The sequence below is a fragment of the Balaenoptera ricei genome, chromosome X (genome assembly GCF_028023285.1).
Source record: "Balaenoptera ricei isolate mBalRic1 chromosome X, mBalRic1.hap2, whole genome shotgun sequence".
Classification (NCBI taxonomy): domain Eukaryota; kingdom Metazoa; phylum Chordata; class Mammalia; order Artiodactyla; family Balaenopteridae; genus Balaenoptera; species Balaenoptera ricei.
In genome coordinates this window covers 106641173-106654914 of record NC_082660.1, presented here as the reverse complement: position 1 = coordinate 106654914, position 13742 = coordinate 106641173, and the positions used below count along the sequence as shown (strand labels likewise).

The 13742-nt window shown below is 53.8% G+C and overlaps 1 protein-coding gene and 2 long non-coding RNA genes across 11 annotated transcripts in view; 1 reads left to right on the top strand and 2 right to left on the bottom strand.

Annotated features, from left to right (window-relative positions):
- The window catches only part of LONRF3 (LON peptidase N-terminal domain and ring finger 3), a 32757-nt gene extending 25831 nt beyond the window's left edge, over positions 1–6926 (bottom strand). For all 4 annotated transcript variants that reach the window (XM_059909916.1, XM_059909917.1, XM_059909918.1 and 1 more), the window contains exons 1-2: positions 5743–6926; positions 2984–3102 (exon numbers count right to left, since the gene is read on the bottom strand). In XM_059909916.1, coding sequence (XP_059765899.1) covers positions 2984–3102; positions 5743–6559 — 936 coding nt within the window. In that variant the 5' untranslated portion in view covers positions 6560–6926. The remainder of the gene's footprint in view (positions 1–2983; positions 3103–5742) is intronic.
- Positions 6292–12833, top strand: LOC132356828 (uncharacterized). Of its 2 annotated transcripts, XR_009500119.1 has the most exons (4): positions 6292–6417; positions 8893–8952; positions 9366–9409; positions 10438–12833. It is a non-coding gene; the product is annotated as an uncharacterized LOC132356828 (long non-coding RNA). The 2 variants fall into 2 exon arrangements; XR_009500118.1 differs by lacking the exon at positions 10438–12833 and having other exon boundaries at positions 9366–9421.
- Positions 11195–13742, bottom strand: part of LOC132356827 (uncharacterized) — a 90947-nt gene continuing 88399 nt past the window's right edge. For all 5 annotated transcript variants that reach the window (XR_009500117.1, XR_009500110.1, XR_009500111.1 and 2 more), the window contains one exon: positions 11195–12361. This is a non-coding gene — a long non-coding RNA (uncharacterized LOC132356827). The remainder of the gene's footprint in view (positions 12362–13742) is intronic.

Below are 13742 nucleotides of genomic sequence, written 5' to 3'. Positions count from 1 at the left end.
AGAAATGACTCGCCCAAAATAACCCGGGTGGGAAATTGCGGAATCAGGTTTTGAGCCTGGGAGTGACTGATAGCGAAGCCCAAATTCTCAACCACTGTGCCATACTACCTCCCCCGCAACTCCGCCTCCCCCTCTCCTGGCCCCACCATTGTATTGGAGGAGGTACCAAATGTAGCAAGAGCCCCCATTTGAGCACATACTAACCAGGTTTCAGGACCTGCCTGGATGGGCCTTCCTGGTAACTGGTCTGTCAAGCAGAGACCTAGTCCACGTTGCCGGCTGAGTGACCACCTACAGTCACTGATCATTTATCAGAAGAGGCCCAAGTGAGCCAAGGCACGTGATAACTCCAAGACCTCGAAGGTAGCTAGTAGCAAAGCTGGAACTAGAACTGTGTCCCCCACCCCCCGCAAAGCAGACCGCCCCTTTGGAGGGCTAACCAGGGCCTGCGCAAACGCTTTGGCTCCGGTGGGCTCAGCTCACATCTGCTCCCTCGCCACATCTTGAAATAGTATAAGAAGTTTTAGGGCTCCTCAGGGTCCAAGCCCAACTGCCCTGGGAGAGAAACCCTAAGGGGTAGGAGAGGAGCATCCTGGGGAAGAGGGAGGAAAAAGAAGAGAGGTGGGAAGAGGGTTGCCTTCTCTCCGTGCCTTAGGACAGGTGCTCCTGGCAGCTTGGCTTCGAGGCTGCCCCTCAGGGGCCTGCTCCCCACTCCCTCACCTCCACGGCTGACCCCGAGTGTAACTTAGTGAAGGAAACAATCCAGGTTGCAGCTGCTGGGCGCTCTAATATGCGGGGCCTCCCCTTCCGACACACCTCTACAGGCCGCGGTGCCCTCCGGCTCGGGCCTGGCTACAGGGGCCAGCCGGGATCTGCCTTCTTGAGCAGTGGCCCCTGCTCCAAGCCTCTTGGGGGCCTCCCCCAGAACTCCCCCTCCTTCTGGAGCCGGATGCATGGCTTATTGCATCTTTCCCAGCAGTGCTCCAGGGGCCCTCAGGAGAAAGGCTTGTGTGACATTTCAGGGCGGCTAGAGGGGATAAATGCTGGGAGCCTGGAGAGGCTTTTGGGATCTGACCAATCATACCAAGAAGCAACCCATATATACTCCCCCTGCTCAGGGCAGCCAGCTCACCCTACTGGGAGCTGTACCGCCTGCAGGAGAGTTTGAGAAGCACCGAGCCCTGGCTGGGTGGCTGGAATAGGGCTGCACGCGGTGAACTCCTCCCATAGGGGCGTTTCATATAGAAATGGTGGGAAATATGCAAATCGGGGTGTGAGGTGGCTCTGAATCAGAAGCCTCGGTTCAAGTCTTCTCTCAACCCCCAAGTGAGTAGAGTTCTCTCGTCACTGCCTCTCTGCTTACCCCAGCGCTTTGGGGAAATGAACTCCTGTTTAATATTTCCACCAACTCTTCCTTCACGGGGGAAGTCACTTTTCCTGTTTCATCCAAAATGGTCCACTGCTTACTCAGCCTTGTCTCCCACTGCACTGTGGAGGCCCCAGCCCTTAGGGGGCCTAAGCAGAAAGAGCAGAAAGAGTTGCAAGAGAAGTCCTCTTACGCCCAAGGCAGCTCACTGGCCTGCGCCACTACAAGGCCCGAAATGCTCCCACTGAAGCTCCGGTGGGTTAAGACTTTGGTGACTTTGAATAAACTGTAATTGTGCTCCTTGGGAAAGAGTATATACTAATCCATCATCACTCATGAAAACCTTCTCATGAAAGAACATACGAGATTCACTCTGACATTAATGGCCCAGTATGCAGCTCCACAATGTTTTATCAGAAGTTCCCAGATCCAGAAAACAGTCTGATAATCCAATATTTTCATAAGCTTGACATCAAAATCATTAGGTGGCAAAACTTGACCTAAGATGATATGTGTTACAGTCTTTGTCCCACTTAGTGTGTATTTTCATGTAATATCCTGCAGAAATAGTGTGTGTGACTGTAGGGTGCTGTCCAGAGCTAATACCTGGTCTTTGTGAGATTGGAAACATTCTGGATTCTGAACCTATCTGGCCCCACGGGATTCAGATAAGGGATCACAGCCTTGGATGAGCTGGGGTTGTGTAGAGAGAGGACTACACCAAGAGCCAGCGTTACAGCTCACAGAATGGTCTCTTGGCCACGCTCACCTGTAACCCTCACTGCATCCCTGTGAGGCGATCAGGGCACACAGCAAGATCTTCGTTTTGCAAACTAGGACATTTAGGGTTCAGAGAGTGAAGCGACTTCCCCATGGTCACTTAGCTTGCAGGTAGTAGAGCCCAGGCTCAAATCTAATCTTCTAAACAAAATATTGAAATGTGGCTGAGGGCCAGTCCTGAGGCCTGACAGGGATGCAGAAAGTGACACTTTGCACCCTGGCATCTTGAGAGATGCTGAACCTGTCTTTCTCCCCACCCTTCCATGTGACCTACATGTTTAGGGAACCGGCAGGCTGACCGACTACATTAAGGACTTCAGATGGCAGAACGAGCCAGCAATACTTCTCTCTCCCTCCTCTTTCTACTGTCCTGGGAAAAGAATGATGCTGATGATGGCGGACACATACAACGCTATGTGCCAGGCATTGTTCTAAGTATCTGCATGCATTAGCTCATGTAATCCTCACAACAAACCCTGTGAAGTAGATGCTTTGAATATCCTCATTTTATAGATGAGGAGATGAGGTACAGGGAGGTTAGGTAATTTGCCAAGGCCGCACAGCTAGTGAAAGTAGCAGAGCTGGGACATAAACTCAGGCAGTCTGGCTCCCAAGTCCATGCTCTAGAGTGTCACAAGGCCCAGGCTGCTCTGCGGGTCATCAGTGGAAGATCAGCTCCCTTGCAGATCCCTAAGTCACCCTTTGTCAAGGGACCCCCCCCCCCCCCGCCAGCTCCTTTGAAGAGCCTTCTCCCTGCTCTGAGTGAGGGAGGCAGTCCTTCCTGCCAGTTCCTGTCTGCAGTACAATTCCTTCCCATCCCTCCCATCCCACACTCACCTTAAACCCCATGGGGCGGAGCTTACATGCTATTTCTGCATCGTGCAGTGCATCCTCATGAGACTCCAAGGTGAAATAAATTTGAGACCGGTTGCTGTAAAGCAAGTGGTCATTTGGAGCTGCCAAAATGAGAAAAAACAAACAAACAACAACAAAGAAACCTTGAGCAAAATGGCAAGTTATCTAGGACTTTTCTACTAGGGACCCAAAGGGGTAAGCTCGATCTCCAGCCCTAATATTGCCCTGCCTACCACACCCCCCAACCACTCTGGGTCTGAGCTTCCCCACCTGTAAAGAAGTCATTTCTCCCCTTCTCTCAAGCAGTTCCTTAGAGGGCCTGTGGTGTCACTGGTGCATTAGCAACTTTGACATACAGGAAACTCTGGCACCCTGCTTCATGGCCGTGGCTAGCAACTGGCAGCCTGGCTTCTGGGTGAGGTACTGCCCACAAGGAAACAGGCCAGGGAGGAAGGAGAAGGGATGGCCAGATGTGACCCCCATCCTTGCCACCCAGGAAGACAAGTCCAAGTTAGTCTCCCGGTGATATCAGCGACATCTCTGTCTACAAACCCCAGCACACATGAAGTTCTTCTGAAGAAAATAGAAATGCGTCTGCAAGCCTCCATCCTCTCATTACAGATGGGCAGATGTGAATGGACAAGGCTTCTGGGAATAAAGTGAGGTTGGCTCTCACCAACACTCTGAACCACTAGATGCCAGGGCTGGAAAGGCCTTTAGAGATCATCTGGCTCAATCAACCCATTCTTCAAGGAAAATCAAGCCCAGAGAGGGGAAGGCATCTGCTCAAAGTCTAGCTAGTTGGCCAGACTCATTGCTAACTTGCCAGACTCTGAATCTGGGGTGGGAGACAGGTTCCTTTTTTTCCGAAGGGGAGTGTAGTACTTCGAATAGTAAGGAAGAGAGACTGGCCATCTTCCAGCACAAAGATACTCTTTGTTGGGGAGGTCCCTTTCCTCTTAGAAGGGTGAAGAGGTCTTGACATTTTTCACCCTGACTCCTCTGGTGGTGCAAGGAAGAACCCCCAGGGAAAAGTGGTGACAACAACAAAGGGGGAGGAGAAGGAGGGCAGGAAGGGGCTTTCCTGGCCCTTACGGGTCCGCTGAAAGGAATGGAACCTCCCTTGGAGACCTGGGCTTAAGCGGCGCCACCTGTCTACTTCATACTGCCCTGCTCTTCCCCAGGGACTGGGCTCCAGCTTCTGCTGCGGGAACAGGCTTTGCTGGGGTTTTCCCCCCAGGGGTGTGCAGAGGGTTCGCCTGGGTGCCAATTACTTGCTCTTAAGATATCAGTCAAGAGTTTGCAGTCTCCTCCGTCCCTTTCCTTGCAGCACACACTGTGCTTTGCTTGGGCACACGGGGTCTCGTTCCTCCCCCTCCCCCATTACCTGTTGCAAGCTCGGGTGGAGATTCAACACGTGGAGACGCCAGCCCACCCCCTCCTCCACCCATCCGAGTGGGGCTCAGGGCACCCTGGGATCCCAGAGCCCTGTCTGTCCAGCCCTGTCGCCTCCTCCCCGGCACGCTTCGCCAGACACCGCGCCCCGCCGCCGAGCTCCTGGCAGCCGGCCAGAGCTGGGCAATACCCGCGGCTCGGCGGCCACTTCCTGGGTCCAGACGCGGGGGGTCGGGGAGGGGGAGAGTCGTTCCCTGAGGGAACTCGGGCGCCCTAGTGCGGCCCGGGGCGCGGGACTGCCCACATCGCCCTTGAGGCCGCAAAGACCACCCATCCCTCCTCAGGCGGCACGGGAAAGCGGGACAGAGGCGGGCCCCTTGGCAGCCAGCCCACGGTCCCCGGGGATCCCCGAGCCGTCGCCTGGCCGGTCGCCCTCTGGGCTGTCGGGCTGGTGTTCGAGGCGAGAGCGCAGGCTGCGGGCGGTCGGGCGGGGGGGGGGGGAGCATCTATTTCAGCCGAGGATCGTGTGATAGGAAGCGGTGACAATGAGTCACAGGGCGACGGGGCGCGAGCGCTCCCCCCACCCCGCCCGCACACGCTCGCGGGATGGTTTCCGAGGCGAGCGTGGCCCACTTCAGCTACCTCAGCCGTTACACAATCCCGCCCGCCCGCGCGGAGGAGGGGCCGCCCGGCCCGGGCCGCTCGCGGCCCTTATGCAACCAGTGCTCTCCTGACCTAATTCCACGCCGGACCCACCCCACCGGGAGCCGCGGCCCCGGAAGGGACAACTCCCGGCAGCCACGGCGGCCCCAGGCCGTGAGGGAGCGGCAGACGCAGGCGCCGACCGAACATCCCAGGCTGGCGGGAGCCCAGAGGCCCCGGCGCGCGAGTGGGAAGGGTGCGAAGTTCCCCTGCTGGCCCGAAAGCTACGGGCAGGTGTTAAGAGGGGCCCGGGCGCGCAGAGACAGAAGGAGAAGGCGAGCCCGAGAAACAGACGGTGACACCGAGCAAGAGCCAGAGTGACAAAGATACGGAAAGAAAGAAAAAGACGGAGAAACAGAGCGACACAAACAGAAGCAGGGGCTGAGACACGCAGAAACACACAAGCTAACAGGAGACACAGAAAAAGACAAAGAGCAGAGAGATAGACAGAGACCCAGAGAAAGGGCGATGAACCAGTAGAGACAGAGAAGAAGTCGGAGACGGAACTCCAGAGCCCCCCTCCCCCACTCCGGTCGCGGTCCATCCGAAGGTCCGCGCGCCCTCCTCCGCCCGGGTCCACCCCGCAGCTCCCCGCCGGGCTCGTGCCCCCGCCCGCCCCGGCCCCGGCGACACGGTGGGCTCACCTAGCCTAACTGCCTCGTTGTACTTGAGCAGCGCCGCCTCCACCTGGTGCTCGCGGTACAGCCGGTTGCCCTCGTGCCGGAGTTGCGACGCCCTTGCCGGGCCCGGGAACAACTTGCCGAGGAGGCCGCTGAGCACCACGTTGACCCGCAGCGGCGGCGGCGCCTGCTGCCCAGCCCGCCGGGCCCCGCGCGCCCGTCCGGCGGCCACCATCAAAGCGGAGAGTTTGACCCCGCACAGCGCACAGCGCCGGTCGGCTGCCCGCCCGCGTTCCAGGCACAGTTTACAAAAGGTGTGTCCGCAGGACAAGGACACGGGATCTGAGAGAAATCCATGGCACTTCCGGCACTTGAAGCCGTCCCACACCTCGGTGGCCTCGGCGGCCGTCGCCGCCCCTGCCTCTTCCGCCGCCAGCGCGCAGCTCGCCCCGCGGCTCCCGTCCGGGGGCTCCGGCGCCGGCTCCTCGCCTTGAGGGACTTTCTCGGCCAGGCAGCGCACCAGCTGCTCCAGCTGCTCGGCCACCAGCTGCTGCCGCTCCGAGAGCTGTCGGTACACCTCGAGGGCTTCCCGGAGGCGCCCCCCAGACGCCAGGGCGTCGGCCTGCGTGAGCAGGACTTTGCACTCCGGCGTCGAGGCCCTCGGAAGCCGTTCCTGCGGCGGCGGCCGAGTCGGTAGAGGTGCGGGGCCTTCTGTAGCCGCCTCTGGGTGGGGGTCCGTGTCTCCGCGGGCCGGTGATGCCGCCGGCTCCGCCAGCTCTAAGTTGTTGCTGCAGAGCTCGGCGGGCAAGCTCAGCATCTGTTCAGTCTGAAATGAAGCCATAGGGAGAGGGACATGCGTGGGGAAGAGGCGTCTAGGGGCCGGGGACGCGGAGCAGGGAGCGGCGGCTGGAGGGAATCGTGGCTGCCACGGCCGCCGCTCTGCCGCTCGCCGGTGCCTGCACTGCCTCCGCGAGCTCCATGCCGGCCGCCCCACGCCGCCTAATAACTGTCTTGTCTCAGCAAAGTGTTATATAAAACGACACCACGTGATGCGCCGCCACGCCGCTCATTGGCCGGCGGCGGGGCGATTGTTACAAAACCAGACAGTTTTGTAACAGTGTTGCGCTTGCTTCTTTGGGCTTAGCTTTTCTTGGCTTCTTTTTGCGGTTGTTTGTGTTTACACTCTGCCTTAGTTCCCCCTCGCAATGTGGTTCCTTTCCGGAAGACGGGGAGGGAAAGAAAAAACCCAGCGTCTTCTCCTGGGCTTCTCCGTCTCCAAACCCTACCCCATCCCACCTCCAAACCCGTCAGCAAACAGGTCCCCTCTTCCAGCCGCTCGCTAGCGGTCCCCTCTCCCCTCGAGAGGCCGGTACCTCGAGGCGCGCAGTCCGCCAGGTCTTTGGGGACGCCGGAGGCTTGCCCTCCCAGGGGCGACGGCGGCTGTGTGCGAAGGGAAGCGGGTTGGGAGGGTCCCCGGGCAGCCCCCCACCCGGGTCCCGGCCCCGGCTCCTCACACCCGGGGTCCCTGGCCACCTTCCCCATGGAGTCCCCCAAAGGTAGTGAGTGCGGTTATCCGAGGGCGCTTGATCTCCTGCGCCGGGAGCGACTCGGAGCAGCGGGCCCGGCGGGCTCAGCAGTTTGGCGGCGCTCGCTGAGCGGAGAGGGACGTGCGGAGAAGATGCGCTCGCCGGCTAGCGCCCGGAGGAGGCCCCCCGCGCGCCCCGCTTCCTCACCTCTGTCTCCTCCAACGCTGGAACCTGCGCTGGGGCGGGAGGCCGACGCCCCGGCCCTGGGGGCCACGGGCAGGATGGGCGCGGCCGCGAGCACAAGGCCTGCTGGGGTCAGTGGGCACTCCGGGGGCGTGGGAGAACGGCGGGCGGAAGGCGGGAACCCAGAGCGCTGCTCGGAAGAAAGTCCGCGAGTCCCGGCGCACTCCAGCGGCCGGCCCCGCTGCCTGCCGGTCCGCCGCTCCAGAGCGGAGACTTCCGACGCAGGCGCGTCACAGTGGGGGGCTGCGCCCAAGCCGCGATGCTTGGCTCACAACGGCTAGTGGCCTCAAGGGTGCCCCGCTTCCTTCCAGAAGGCCAGAGTGAACCGCCCACCCCACGTCTCCCTCCCACCCCCACACTTCGGACGGGAGCCACTCGCGCAAATAAGGGTCCCGCTGCTCCAAGCGGGGAGGTGGGGTCTGGACTTGTCTCCGGCTCAGTGGGCCTCCGGAGTCGGCAGGCTCTCGGTACTGCCTGGAGCCACGACCGAGGTAGAGTGCCGCCGCAGAGGCCTGAGGACCTACAATGGGCGCCTGCTCTGGCCATTTCTTAGCTGAGTGACCTTGGGCAAGTGATCTAAAACTCTGGGAGCCATCGTTTTGTCTTCTGAACCAGTGTCAAGGATGACTAGTTATGTTTCAGAGCTGGGAACCACAGGCTCCATCCGGGCTGTGTCTCTTTAGGTCATTAATCCCCCTTGAGTCAACACCAAGGTCCCAGAGAACAGATACTGTGCAGCTATCCTTAGAGCCTCCCTCTGAGACAGGACAGGGGGAGAGGGTCAGAAGGGAGAAGGGACATGGGCACATAGGGGAAAGGGACCAAGAAAAGAAACAGAGGAACTCAGGATGTAGCGAAGAAGGCACACATAGGAAAACTTGGCTTGCAGCCCTGGCTTTGTCGTAACTTGCTGTGAGACTTTGGGCAAGTCCTCCCACAAGGTCTTAGTTTGACAAGGTCTTGTCCTAATGTCCAAGGTTCCCTCCAGCTTGAACCTTGACAGCCTTCTATCCTAAGACTAGATGTCATGATACCCAACTCAGCTACTTAAGTACAAAAGACTAGTCCAGATGCTGTGGGAGATGGTGGCTTGGACAAGGGGGTGAGGTCAGCAGTAGTAGTGGAAGGGCAGGGGTGGCTAGATGGCTGTCCTCTTCTTCAAGGTCAGACCTGAGCTAGATTTTGAAGCTGGGGAAGTCAGGAGACTGGCCAAGAGGTGGAGGAGAAGGCTATGCCGGGCAGTTGGGGAGAAGCTGGAGCTCCTGCTGACTTGCTGCCTAAGGGGAGCTCCTTTCACCTTCAGTTTCCCCTGTTATTGAATGGGGTCTATCAGTCCTTTCAGGCTGCTATAACAAAACATCATAGACTGGGTGGCTTATAAACAACAAACATTTATTTCTTACAGAGAAATTTACTTCTGGAGACTGGGAAGTCCAAGACCAAGTGCTGGCAGATCCAGTGTCTGGTAAGAACCCTCTTCCTGGCTCAAGACAGCTGTCTTTTTTCTGTAGCCTCACATGGTGGAAAGGGGCAAGGGATCTCTGTGAGGTCTTTTATAAAGGCATGAATCCCATTCATGAGGGAACCCTCATGACTTAATCACCTCCCAAAGTCCCCACCTCCAAATACCATCACACTGGGGCTTAGGTTTCAACATATGAATTTTGGCGGGGGACACAATCTGTAGCAGGGTTCCAGGCATTAATTATCTGCCTGTCCCTTCTGGTGCCTGTGAGCAGGGATAATCTGTGGGGCAGGTAAAGAGATTTATATGAAAGGGCCATGAGATGGATAATGATGAAGACCTCTTAATTCAAAAATTGTATCCCTTTGACAAGTTTTAAAAATAGATATTGGTTATCCAAAATTGTCTTCCAGATGCAGATTTGGGATGTGCCTTGCTCCCTGGACCACCTTGACAAGTAAGCATTCCCTGGGTTGGCTTCCCTCCCTTACCCGCCATGGCAAGGAGGCAAGGAGAAGGCCAAGTCAGGCAGTGGGTTTCATTCAGTCCTGCAGACTTCGAGTAGAGTTGCTCTCATCAGGTAGCCCCTCTGGGCAGCTGTGTGTGCCACGGCTAACCAGGAACTTAGGAAGGTTAAGAGCTGCCAGCGTGTTGCAGGGTGCAATGGTGCAAAAGGCAGCACCATCCACTCACTGACCAGGCCACGTGAGAGTTTTACATTGCATTTTCAAATCAGGACTGCCTGTAGGATAACACCCAGTGGGTTTCTATTGAATACTGGAGAACATTACCACAATGCTTGTCTTTCCTTCTTTCTTTAAACAAACATTCCATTGATATTCATTTGCGGACCAACTCACAAATCTCCTACTCAAAACTTCTTCTCCTCTGCCCTTAATAATTGAAGTTCCCTAGAACTTGACGATGAGGGGAGAGGAGAAATTGACAATGCTTTTTCAGATGCAAATATTCCCTTTAGAGGGCTGGGTCCTTCAAACCTCCGTTTATTTTGCCAGCATCCCCTCCTGGTTAAGGTTAACCAAGAAAAAGAGCAAGAGTTGATCCGCCCCTCCTTTTCAACTGACTTACAGCAAGTTTTCCAACTGGGCTCTGAGGATTCTCTCTGGGGCCCAGAGGAGACAGCAGGCAGGGTTCGACTCTAGCTCCCCTCAACCAGGGCAACCTTGCGTCCACCTGTTTCATGTAGTGAGCTTTGGGGATGATTTCATTGAAGAAAGACTTTCCCTTCCTTAAAATTAAAAAGTTTGAAAACTGTGGCAGTTTTCACCTCTTTTAACATATTTGCTGAGCATCTTCTATGTACCAGGCACTGTTCTAGGTATTGGAGATATATCAAAGCAGCACTTGGCTCCCAGGTCCTCCCTTATATATGGTGGCAGCTTTTCCCCACACATTCTTGTCCCGGCCTCCCAGGCCAACTAGAGGGCAAGGACTAGTGTCTTATGTCTTTCATTTCCTCCTCAGGGGACAGTATTTGAACAGACCGTACTGAACACTGCAGTGGACATTCTGACCCTACATGGGAGTGTGCAGAGGGACAAGAGGAAACCCAGCTAGAATATGTCATACCTTTGCCCTGGGTTGTTCACAGAGAGAGTGGGCATGCAGATAATTAAGGGTTAACAGTCCTACACTTGGGAAGGACTGGTAACAGCTCTGGGATGGAAGAATCCAGTCAAAGCCAGGGAGCTGCAGTGAGGAATGAGCAACACCGCCACACACACCCTCTCTCTCTCTCTCTCTCTCTCTCACACACACACACACACACACACACACACACACACACACACTCACGCTATGCATGGAAGCTTGGCCAAAGCACTTACTTGTTCTTTACTTGAGTTTCTCATTTTATAAACTGGAGGTGATCCATCGATTATGTAGTCCTTAGAGGAAAAAAAATTAGGCATGGTGGGCATTAAAGACATTGACATGAAAAAGGCTGCCCCTTGCTATCTAGAGTAGCCAAAAAATCCAGAGCTAAAAGAAACTTTACAGATCAGCCCTGGTTTCACAAGTGAGGGAACTGAGGGCTACAGAAGGCAAGCGACTTGCTGCAGGTCACAATGGGAGTTTGTGACAGAGCCAAGATTGGAAGCTAGGGCTCTTGCCTCTTTGTTTAAAGTTCTTTCCATGTGACCAGAGAGCTTCCAAAGGACACAGAACGTCTCCCAAATAAATAAGAAATTATTTCAGATTTCCAAATTACAAGATATGCCATTCAACAAATATTTATTGAAGAGATACTAGGTGCTAATGGAGCTGGCATTTGCGGGGCAATAAGAGAAGGGTAGGTCATGGTTTTTACCCTCCAGTAGCTAACTGAGGAAACAAGAGGCAAAGATTTGAAACAGTTAAGTAAAAATAACAAGCAGTATGTGAGAAGTGCCAAAATTGGGGGAACAGAGAGTCCAAGGGAGAGCTCAAAGGAGACAGAACGCAATGCTTCCCATCTCGTAGCAAAGGTTCCTTTAAGCTGAGTTGGAGAGGATTTACATAGAAAAGTTAAAGACCACCCCGCTGCTCAAATCAAGGGGGTTCCCTTCACCCTGGGGGCCACTTGGCCGGGAGAAAGGAGAAGAAATCCAAGTAAGCCAGGCTGGGCAAGGCCCAGGAATTTGTATTTTTAAAGGCCACCCATGTGATTATCATGCTCAGCCAGGTTTGAAGTTCACCCGTGTAAAGGGTAATGCAGAATAGATTGGATAAGGGCACCCCACTCCTCTCCCTAGCTCATCCAGTTTCTCTGGGGGTAGGCACCAATAAATCTTGTCTACATTTTACTGAAGGGAAAACTGAGGGTCCAGAAACTTTCGATGATGTGTTCCAGGTCATTCAGTAAGTAGTGGGGACTCGGTTTCCTGCCAACCATTAGAAACAGAAAGATCAAAATATACCATCCCAAAGAAGATTTTGCTTCATTTCTCTGTAAGACAAGTCAGACCCGCTTGGTTAGCTAGAGAGTTCGTTACCCAGAGTACAAAAAGGAGCAAGTCTCTGGAGCTGCCAGGTGTGTGGGACAGAGCCCAGGGCGACGTTAGTTGCTGGGAGATCGGAGTTCTAACTTTGCTGTGTGACTCAGCCCAAGCCACTTCCCCTCTCTCTTTGTCCTTCACCTATTAATAACGATGCCCCACGTCACCGTTGGGATAGCTACCAGTGATGGAAAATGCACAGCGCGGTTAGTTCCGATGTGATTCCTGGGAACAGAAGGGATCCACAGCCATCTGCCGATTGTTGTGAGTAAAATATGTGCTGGCTGCCTTCGGAGCAGAGGCATTTTCTTCCCAGGAAGAGGGTGGGTTAGAGGCCTGAGGCTGGACTCTGCCCTCTTCAGGGTCATTGACCAATGTGAGGCTCTAGAGATCCTGGCAGAGAGCAGTCTGGTCTTAGGAGGAAAAAGAAAGAAAAGGCAGGTTATCTGGAGGGAAAGCAGCAAACATTCATCAGAAGGAAATTATCTGAAGACTTTGGCAGGACTGGGAAATGGTTAAAATCAAGGCTTGGATCTTCTTTTATAAATTGTGATAAAATATACGAAATGTAAAATTTACCATTTTAGCTATTTTTTAGGTGTACAGTTTACTATTAAGGTCATTCACATTATTATGCAACCATTACCACCACCCATCTCCAGAACTTCTTTTCATTTTGCAAAACTGAAACTCTGAACCCATTAAATAACAACTCCCCATTCCCCACCCGCTCCAGCCCTGGCCAACCACCCTTCTATTTTCTGTCTCTGTGAATCTGACAACTCTTGGTATCTCAAATAAGTGGAATCATATGGTATTCGTCCTTTTGTGACTGGCTTATTTCACTTAGTATAATGACCTCAAATGTTCATTCATGTTGTAGCATGTGCCAAAATTTTCTTCCTTTTGAAGGCAGAATAATATTCTCTTGTAGGTATATCCATTCATCCATCAGTGGACACTTGGATTGCTTCCACATTTTGGCTATTGTAAATAATACTGCTACAAACATGAGTATACAAATATCTCTTCTAGACCCTGCTTTTACTTCCTTTGGATATATACCCAGAAGTGGAATTGCTAGATATATGGTAATTCTATTAATTAATTAATTAATTAGGTTGCACTGAGTCTTAGTTGCAGTAGGCGGGCTCCTTAGTTGCGGCTCATGGGCTCCTTAGTTGTGGCATGCATGTGGGATCTAGTTCTCTGACCAGGGATCGAACCCGGGCCCCTGGCATTGGGAGCGTGGAGTCTTAACCACTGCACCACCAGGGAAGTCCCGGTAATTCTATTTTTAATGTTGCGGAACCACCATACTGTTTTCCACAGTGGCTGCACCAATTTACATTCCTACCAGCAATGCATAAGGGTTCCAATTGCTCCATATCCTTGCCAACACTTGTTATTTTCTGTTGTTTCTTTTTATAATAGCCATCCTAATGGGTGTGAGGTGGCATACCATTGTGGTTTTGATTTGCATTTACCTAGTGACTAGTGATTTGAGCATCTTTTCATGTGCTTATTGGCCATTTGTACATCTTCTTTGGAGAAAGTCTTTTGCCCATTTTAAAAAAGGATTGTTTGTGGCTGAATGCAATTTTTCCATCTGCAACAACATGGATGGACTTGGCGGATATTATGCTAAGTGAAATAAGTCAGACAGAGAAAGACAAGTACTGTATGATCTCACTTCTATGTGGAATCTAAAAAATACAACAAACTAGTGAATTTAACAAAAAAAAGCAGACTCACAGATACAGAGAACAAACTAGTGGTTACCAGTGGGGAAAG